At 39.6% G+C, this 10,068-nt stretch overlaps 1 protein-coding gene across 1 annotated transcript in view; it reads right to left on the minus strand.

The window, feature by feature from the left end:
• has3 (hyaluronan synthase 3) overlaps positions 1–3,034 on the minus strand; it is a 13,277-nt gene extending 10,243 nt beyond the window's left edge. The window contains exon 1 of the mRNA XM_008304471.1: positions 2,957–3,034. Within this exon, the coding sequence (XP_008302693.1) occupies positions 2,957–2,965 (9 nt within the window). The 5' untranslated portion in view covers positions 2,966–3,034. The remainder of the gene's footprint in view (positions 1–2,956) is intronic.
• Positions 3,035–10,068: the final 7,034 nt, after the last annotated feature.

Below are 10,068 nucleotides of genomic sequence, written 5' to 3' on the forward strand. Positions count from 1 at the left end.
GTTTGGTTTGTTTTCTCCTTTGGCCTGATTTATTCTGCTTGTGCACTGTAAAAAATAAAAATAATAATTTATTGTAAAAATACACAAATAAATTATTTTGACACATTAAATTAATTAAATTAATGTTTTTAATGTTTTAAAAAATATGGCCAAAAATAGTGACAAGAAATGTTGTATTTTATTTTAGTTTTTGGAAATATCTGTAAAATAATCATATTTTTAGGTGATTTTTTTTTAAGGTAAATACATTAAAACAGCACAATTTAATAGCCACACACTGTATAATAATGAGCCCCTATGTGTAAAATAATAATTAAATGCTATTTACAGTTTTGGCTTGTTTTTGATTTATATAGTCAACTTTTAAGAAAAGATGACAATTTTTTTTTGAAACTATGAAAATAGCTGTAAAATATTTTATTTATTTATTTATTTTTAAGAAGCTGCAGATGTTATTTACAGGTTTGCCCTTTTTTGGCTTTTTATATTCAACATTTAAATAAAACTTAGACAATATATATATATAAAATTATTTAAAAAAATTAAATGTAAAAAAACCAAAAACAAATATGAAAATATGGCCAAAAAAGTGACCAAAAAAATGTTTCGTTTCTTTTGAAACTGTGAAAACTTCTGTAAATTAATGTTTTGTTTTGTTTTTGAGTGATTTTTTTATGTGACTACATTAAAACAGACTAATTTAATAACCACACACTGTAAAATAATGACACTCTATGTGTAAATAACAAATAAAATGAAAAAATATGTAGATTTTTCACTTCTGGCTTGTTTGGGAATTTTACAGTCAACATTTAAATCAAAACTTATTTTTTATGCTTCTAACCTTTTCAGAATAAATCCTACATGCTAGTTTTTACTGTTACAAACCAAAGAACAAAGTCAAAATCCTTGTCTGTTTGTCTGATTCTCTGTGTTTTCATGAGATAATGTCTGCAATTGAACCAAACAGAGATCGATGGACGATAACAACGGTTCAGGAAACACTGACTTTCCAGCTTTTTGTATAAATACTGACTTTGCACTGATCCTCTAAGTTTGAGAACAACATTTGATTATCAGGTCGACCGTCGTCACTTTTATCGTAAAAATTCCTGTAAATCTTCAGCAAGAAGATGTTTAAATTACAGACGCCTCATTTAGTTGGTGATCAGATCAGTTCAGATGAAACCTGATGAAACCCAAACATTTAGATCACAGCGGCAGGATGCAAACGATGACTTGACTTGAATCTGAAATGTATTATAAATATATATATTATTATATTAACGTTATATTATTATGATATTAAGGAGGCGACAGGGTTTGGTTTGGATGTCAGCAGCTCATTGAAGGTCGACTGAAACACATTTAAACCTGCTGTTAGCTCCTGTAGCTACTGTGGAGGCTCATATTTACCACTTTTGCTAAACAGCCGATTACTTTAAAAGCATGAATACTTTCAGCGATTCTTTTTGGATGCTTCATTGCTGGTATGATTTCAAACCTTCAGCTCTGAGTCGCTTGAAGCTTTTTCATCATAAACTATGAATATTTAAAATGATATCTGTGAACTTTTAGCTTGATGGATTAAATACTTTCTGAAATAAAAGTGTTTTAAAGGACAACCCACTTTTTGTTTTGCACGTTAACATTTGAGGCTGTTTAATCAACAACATCTCAGAAACTATTAAAGATAGAAACCTGAAATTTTCACTCCAATTTCTCATCATGTCGTTGATTCAGAATCTGGAATATTGGACAAGTAGGTTAAATAATCTCTGATTATGGTTGAGTTGAAATATGAAAAAAAAGGTGACGATATGATGAAAACTCTCGTCTCTGAGCTCATATTAACAAAAACCTGATAATGCAGAAGTTAGCTGGTGATATTTACTGAACCACACGTAGCTGGAGGTCACATTAATACAGAAATAAACATTTAGAACAGTTTTAATATGAAACACTTGGTCACAAAAATGAAAAAAACTGTCATTTTCGTTGACTGACTGAGCAGACGTGGACAGTCTGATCCACGTTCCTTAAATAGAGTTCATTAAAATAACTAAGAAATATATGTTTAATACAGGCACATGTTTCATTTTCAGATGTAATAAATGTAAATGAACTGAGTGGAAATTTCAGGCTTTTATCTTTAATCATTCCTGAGATATTTTTGTTCAAACTTCCTCAAATTTTAATGTGGGGGGAAAAAAAATGGGATAAAAAAAAAGTGGGTCGACGGGTGATTTTTAAAATAAAATATCTTGGAAATTATTTGACATATGGATGTCAAATTTCACAAATATCTAAACAAATATCCACATTTGATGCTATAAAAATTTCAGGCAAATCAAAGAAGGCTGAGCAGAAATTTGATGGTTTGCGATGGAGCAACTCATTTCTTGTTTTTCTATTCTGGTCACATTTTAGTGACTTATTCTAATTTCATCTAGTGATGAATCAAACTCATATCTTACAGCTTTTGCATCTATTCTCATGTTAAATCAGGTGAAGGCTCCATCTTATCGTTTAATCGATCAATAATCCCCGTTTCTAGTTTGTTTCTGAATTACTTGGAAACTTCAAAAGTGCCCCCTGTGGTCGGAGTCCGTCTGGGATTCGTTCCCGTTTTCTCTCCGCTCAGCGTGAGATCCACGACGGATTAGAGCCGCCAGGCCGGACGCCCCGGGGCAGATAACCAGCAGACTGTCAGATTAGAGGGGCAACGGCGGCCGGAGGGGGCAGGTGCAGCTATCCCTGAAGCTTACATCTGGACGCTCAGGAGGGAAATTAAGAAGGCGACCAGCAACACGTTTCCTAATTAATAAAGCGTCTGGATTCCTTCCCTGAAGCAGCGACGTGAGTTCATTAGAAGAGCAGAGAGGCAAGTTTCTACCTGAGCAGGAATGACATGGAATCATCAAAATTGTGCAAGAAGGAGGAAAAAAAACATCACCTTTGTCATCAGTGGAAAGAAAAACACTTGTGATGTTCAGTGTGAGGTCAGTCCTTCTGGGGAAAAAGTCACATTTCTGTCGTAAATGTGACTAAAAAGTGGATTTAGTGGTGACTGGTGTAGCTCCTCCAGCTCCAGGTGAGGATCCATCAGTGTCCAGGAGCTCCAGGATGCAGGTTATTCCACATGAGCCACGGCAGGTCCACAAAAATTAAAATAGAAAAAGAACAATCTGTGTAAATCCCGTTAACCAGGTGGATGTTGGTGGAGGCTTCCGGCTCTGCAGCTGAATGAGCTTCAGGTGGAGGAGGTGAGAGACGGACTTGGCCCAGAACAGGGACTTTTACGGAGCGGGCCGGAGGAGGGAGGGAGGAGGGGAGGTGTGTTTGGGAAATGACTGCCGGGTGGAGCCAAGAAACCGGAGCGAAGGAGTCAAACTGGAAGGTAGCGGCCACCGAACGCCTCACTGACAACCTGGTTGGTGACGCTGGCTTCTGATGACGGTTTGTTTTATTATTGTTGGAGGTTTGCAAGCTGAGAACTGCACACGTTGGACACTTCAGCGTTTCCACCTGGTTGGATTTAAAGGATGATTCCACTTTATTTCCCATCAACTCACTTCAGTTTGCCGAAGTCACTGTGGCCTCTGTTTTCTGTTGTAGTTTAAACTAAATTTGTTAATTGCAATGAAAAACTTGTGGATTTAAACAAGTTTTATGACAAATTTAACCTTCTAACCCTCTGAACACGAGCAGTTTTGGTGCATCTTTTGCTGCCGTCTCAGTTTTCCTCACTGTATCCTCATTTTTCTAATTTCTCGCCGTATTTTTTCTGTTGTAGTTTTAACTAAACATGTTAATAGCAAAGAACAACTTGTGGATTTAAACAAGTTTTATGTCAAATGTAATCTCCTAACCCTCTGAATACGAGCAGCTTTGGTGCATTTTTTGCTGCCGTCTCAGTTTTCCTCACTGTATCCTCATTTCTCTGCTTTTTTTCTGTTTTAGTTCAAACTAAATCTGTTATTAATAATGAAAATTTGTCAATTTGAAGATGTTTTATGACAAATTACACTTTTTAACCCTCTGAACAAGAACAGCTTCAGTGTCTCATTTTTCCTCACTTATTTTATTATTATTTTTAATTATTGGTATAATTATTTTTTTATTTTATTAGTGTCAAATTTAACCTTCTAACCCTCTGAATACCAACAGTTTTGGTGCATTTTTTGCTGCCGTCTCAGTTTTCCTCACTGTATCCTCATTTTTCTCATTTCTCGCCGTATTTTTTCTGTCGTAGTTTAAACTAAATACGTTACCAACACTGAAAAACTTGTCGATTTGAACCACTTTTATGTCAAATGTAATCTCCTAACCCTCTGAATACGAGCAGCTTTGGTGCATTTTTTGCTGCCGTCTCAGTTTTCCTCACTGTATCCTCATTTCTCTGCTTTTTTTCTGTTTTAGTTCAAACTAAATCTGTTATTAATAATGAAAATTTGTCAATTTGAAGATGTTTTATGACAAATTACACTTTTTAACCCTCTGAACACGAGCAGTTTCAGTGTCTCATTTTTCCTCACTTATTTTATTATTATTTTTAATTATTAGTATAATTATTTTTTTATTTTATTAGTGTCAGATGTAATCTTCTAACCGTCTGAACATGAGCAGTTTTGGTGTGTTTTTTGCTGCTTTTCCTCACTGTATCCTCATTGTTCTCATTTCTCTCTGCATTTTTTCTGTTGTAGTTTAAACTGAATAATCCAATAAGAATGAGAAACTTGTTGATCTGAACAAGTTTCATGGCAGATTTAACTTTTTAACTCTGTACACGAGCAGCTTCTGTGCATTTTTCCTCACTGTTGCGTCTTGTATTTGTTATTTTCTCTCTCAGTTGCATTATTCTGTGTCTAGTTTTTGTCATTTCTTGTCTCTTTATGCTCATTTTATTTCCACATACTGTAAATATTGAACTATCTCCATGTCTCCAGACTTTTCCTCTCCACTCTGCTCATCAGCTCTAGACAGATGTTCCACCATCAGCTGGATGTATCGTCCAACAACCTGCTCCTCTGTTCACTGTTTCTGAGCCGTGCTGCATTTATTTATTGATCCAGTTTGTTTTATTTTCCTCTCAGTCTCTCTGAGGAAACACTGGCTGCAGTTCAACCTGGAAACTCTCTGAATTTCTGTCACATAACTTTTGGTTGCAGGTGAGTCGATCATGACTTCTCAGTTGCACCAAGAAGCACAAAATGTATGTTTTTTTTTTTTTACAGAATTTAGAGCAAATGGTTTACTGGTGGTATTTTTTTAATGGGACATGAAGAATAAAATGATTTCAATAAAATATTATAATTCTAAGCTGTTGCTTTTCAGATGAAAACAAAAGTCAAACACGTATAATTCAAGGACTGTCAGAAAGTTGATCATTGTCATGATTATATTTATAAATGAACAAGCCTCCTGTTGCAGGTTTTGGGGTTCAGAAGGTCCATGTGTCTCAGTTCTGTGGAGATCCAGAGAAATGAACCGGCATGTTTGTAGAAGTCATGAGTTCTCTGCTGCTTTCCTAAAAACAGACCATCCACCAAACCACCGTGTCCTCGGTGACATGTTTGACGTGGACCGACCTCTGATTCTTCACCATCAACACCTTCGTCCTCATGCAGATCTTTAACAGCATCCTGACGTTGTGCTGAATCCAGACAGTTTGGAGGCCGTTAAACTGTCTGAACCTGACTGTTGGCTGATCTGAGTCTTCCTGTGTTCAGGCTTTTTTCTATGGAGAGCAGCTCAGGTCCATCAGCTTCATCCACGGCTTCATGGGATCTTAAATCCTCATCTTCTCCCTTCCAGTTGCCATCAGGATGTTGGCTGTTCCACCTTAAACGTCCAGTTCAGCCATAACTGGACTTCACAAGAACGTTTTTACAGCATTTTTTTTTAACCACCGGTGGATTTAAAAGGCATCTTTGAAAAATCACCAAAATGACGCCACTTATCAGAGCCAGAAATTGTACAAACAGAAATAATCTTTGAATTTTCTACTTTCTGATGGTCCCTGAACTAATCACGTGAGACATAAAGCTCGGTTTGGAAAATTAGCAAATCTAAGCTAAAAATCCATTATTCTGAATGTCTTATTTAAAAAAAAAAAAAACACCAAAAACAAAAAGTTTAAATGAACCAGATTCTGTAAAAAACAAAAACTTCTGAGCTCCTCTACGCAACCACGAAACCTTCAGTGACTCCAGTGTGACCGACAGTCATGTGACCAAAATTCAGAGCGCTTTCAGATTAATTGCAGGCAGTGTTCACGCAGATCAAACAACATGTGAACAATAAAGTATCTACAGAATGCAGAGCGACCCGCAGAAACGTTGGACATGTTTAGTCCAGGTTTTTATATTTCTGTTAAATCAGTTGTTCTTCTTTTGTGCTGTTTGTCAATAAAACAGCGTCCTTCTGCACAGAACAAGGATTTCTGGTGTTTCCACGGAGCAGAGGGAGAATCAAACCTCCTGGATGAATAAATAAATGCAGCGTGGCTCAGGAACAGTGAACAGAGCAGCAGGTTGTTGGTGGAACATCTTAACTGCACAGAGGACCGTCCTGAGTTCTCTCTCCGTCTTCATTCTGTTTCCATAGAGGTGCAGGGTTTTAAATGGGCAAACAATGAAGAAAAACAAACGTGAAAGGAGCAGAAAACGCCCAGGAACCGATCAGGTGAACCGGCAGTGAGACTTCAACGACTATGCAAATGTTTCCTCAGATGAATCCTCGACTCAGACGGTGTTTCATCTCCTCAAAGGGCTCCAGACGGTTGAATCCACCAATCACAAGCTCAGCCTCTCTGCAAAACATCTTTGGGCAACACATTGAACCCAAAAGTTGCTCCCAGTGGCAGCCGAGCAGCTTGTAGGAGCGCTTTGAGTGCTAATAAGGTGGAAATATCAGCTTTATAATGAAGGCTGTTTGATGCAGAGATGGTTTTTAGTTTTTCAGAGCAGCGTTTTAGTATTTTAGCATGTAAGCGTCTGCCGCTGCTACAAATCGCTCGTTTTATCTCCAAACCAAACCTAAACTAAAAGCATTCACTGTGCAGAACGGCAGAATAATGTTTATATTATATGATTAGATCGTGATTGTTGAGGTAGTTTGATCACCTGGATCTGGTTTGGTTTCCGTCACTAAACATCAGCTACAGCGAGAGCAGAAGATTTAAAAAAGCCTGAGTGACCCGACAACAGCAACAAGACACAGAAAGAAGTAGCTGGAAATAAAGTTCTGTAGTTTCTATTGATGTAAAAGCACAAAAAGAAAAGTTTAGTTGCTCAGGTTTACGGTTGTTTTCTTGATTTCATGTGTTTCAGGTGATTAATTATTCATTTGTGTGTTTTCTGTTAAAAAATAAATAAATCACGGGGCGCCCTGGTTGAGCTGGTGTCCCATGTTCAGGGCTACAGTCCTGATGTGGAGGTCATGGGTTCGAATCCTGCTCATGACCCTTTCCCACATGTCTTCTCTACTTTCCTGTCTCTCTCTCTCTCACTAACACGATCCAATAAAGGCACAAAGGCCAAAAAAATAACTGAAAAAAAAAAAAAAGTCACCTGTCCACCTTGCAAAATAGTCTAAAACCTTTTTGGACTTCAAATAAATCACTAAACTATCAATACTGACTAACATTTGCAGCCATATTTGGACGTAATCCAGCTGAAAAGTTGGCCAACGTCAGCTCAAACCAGACTCCAGCTTCAGCAGTCAGAGGGAGAAGATTTAAAATAAAAATCACACAGTTTGTCTCTGATCCAACCCACCGGTGTTTCTGCTTCACCTGAGTGTCTGTGATCAAATACCAGCAACAAAAAAAAGAAGAAAGAAGAAGGGCCACCAGACCGGGCAGGTTCCCTCACGGCGGCACTGATGCCATGGAAAATCAAACAGGCCAGCAGCGCTTTCTGAGCAGACCGAGCCAGAGAAGCTGGAGGCAGCAGGCTGCTTCCTAACGGTCACTGTCTGCCTCCACACAGCAGCAAGAAGCAGCAAAGAGCAGCCAGCAGGCGACACAAAGACACCAACCAGCGGTAATGTACACACACCGATTTGGTTTTTCTCACAGCAGAAAATGAGCTTCTTTAGCAGAACTCTGGCTCACAGAGCAAACATCCAACCGGAGCCGCTCGCTGCACTTCTGCTGAAACTTTCCGTCCACTCCGGCTGAATACTTTCATTCATTCTCGTATCGCAGCGCAAGTTTTTTAAGGGATGTTAATCTTTGTGAGAGTGTGAACCAGGAGAGCCTCTTACCTTCCTGATCCGGTGGACCCTCGGCGTTCGTCTCCCCCCCAGATCTGGGTCCGTCGATCCGGGACGTCCAGCCCTCTCCTCCCCTTCCAGCACAGCGCTCTCCTTGTTCTGTCCCCCTCCTTCCTCCAGCTCACACTACATCTTTATTCCAGCTTGCTCGCTTAATTCAGGAGATCCCACATCCAAAAATACAGCAGGGCAGCCCTTAAACCGCCACCCTCCAGAGCCAGCCTCCTGCTCCCTCCTCCTCCTCCTCCTCCTCCTCCTTCTATCTCCCAGGACTGTCCCAGGGCATGAAGCCCCCCAGCTGAGAGGTGGTCTCTGGGCAGCAGCTATCCGGCTCTCCGGCTCCTCTCCTGCCCTCCATCCCGCCGGCTCCCGAGTCGCACCATGAAGCCTGAATGGATCCTCAGCTCTGCAGCATCAGCACCTCCTGTTTGCAGCAGAGCCCGAGTCCTTCTCCTCCTCCTCCTCCTCCTCCTCCTCCTCCTCCGTCGCACCGTCCCGTCTGGCCGCCTGGCAGCCCTCCCCTCCCTGGACGCCCCCAACCGGCTCCCCGATCTCCCTCTGCAATGCAGCCTCTCCTCCAACAAGCCGGGGGACTGTTTGACCGGAGCCCCCTCTCCTCTGCACCTCGCCGCCTGACTCAAAGCATCCTTTATGGGCTTATTTATCTTCCCTCCCTCCCTCCCTCGCCTCCTCTCTGCTCTCCCGCTCTGAGGCTGAGCCGCTGACGTCCTGCAGGTTGCGTCTCCGAGAATCGATGCCGCCAAAGAGCCTCGTTTTCAGCAGGAGAGTCGCTGGAAACGAACGATGGAGCTGAAAAAACACTTTTTGTGTTTAAAGGCTTTTGACACAAACGCAGCACAAAGGAGGTCAAACAGCGGAAAGAATTTGCGCCTGATTAACTGATCGAGTCCCTCAGTTTGAGCCAGTCATGACAAACGAGTGCAACAAGGCACAGAAAGAACATGACTCACTCTGATCAGTACTTTAATGTGTGTTTTTTAGTTTGATTCACCCTGAGCTCCTCTCAGATTAGACTCTAAGGATTTCCCTCAGAGAACTGTGACCCGTAACTCATTTATAAATCTAAAAACAAGCAAAAAAAATATGTAAATTTGTCCTTTTTGTCAAAACTAAAAACAGAAAATCCATTTTAGGAGTCAAAAGGAAGCAAATAACCACTTAAACACTGTCCAGGTTTGTTTCTTTCATCTGTTTTTGGCTTAAAATGAACTTCTTTAGAGTTAAACCGAAATCAAAACCACATTTAGTTCATTAGTTTTTTGTTTCTAAATAAACAAAACGAGCACATTTTAAAATCATAGGGAGGTTTTCTTCTTGTCATCTACACATACAGACGTTTATTTTCATCTTGACTTTGTGCTCTTTTGTTGTATTTATGCTGCTCATCCAAACAGCTGCTGATCTGCCTCCTGTTGTTGGTTAACGATGTCAATAAAGATTTATTCTACTGAATTCTAACATAATTCACAAACAGCTGCACCGGAGCTTCTTTGAGTTTGTGTTGAAAACAAAAAGCGGAACTTGACTTCGTTTTTGGTTTAAAAGGAAAAAACAAACTAAAAAGCAGTCTGTGTTCGCTCTGACTGGTCCTAAATATTTAGCATTTATAGAGTATTTATTAGCAGAAGTAACGGCGGCTGGTTTGGTGGACAAGATTGTTAGAAAACACTCCGTAAACATATTTAAAAACCTCTAATGTCTTTACAGACTTCTGTCATTTTTCTACTTGTAGACGAATCATCTCAACACTTCTTTATTAGTGTTTCT

This window comes from Stegastes partitus, unplaced genomic scaffold, assembly GCF_000690725.1.
Source record: "Stegastes partitus isolate 25-593 unplaced genomic scaffold, Stegastes_partitus-1.0.2 Scaffold2234, whole genome shotgun sequence".
NCBI lineage: Eukaryota > Metazoa > Chordata > Actinopteri > Pomacentridae > Stegastes > Stegastes partitus.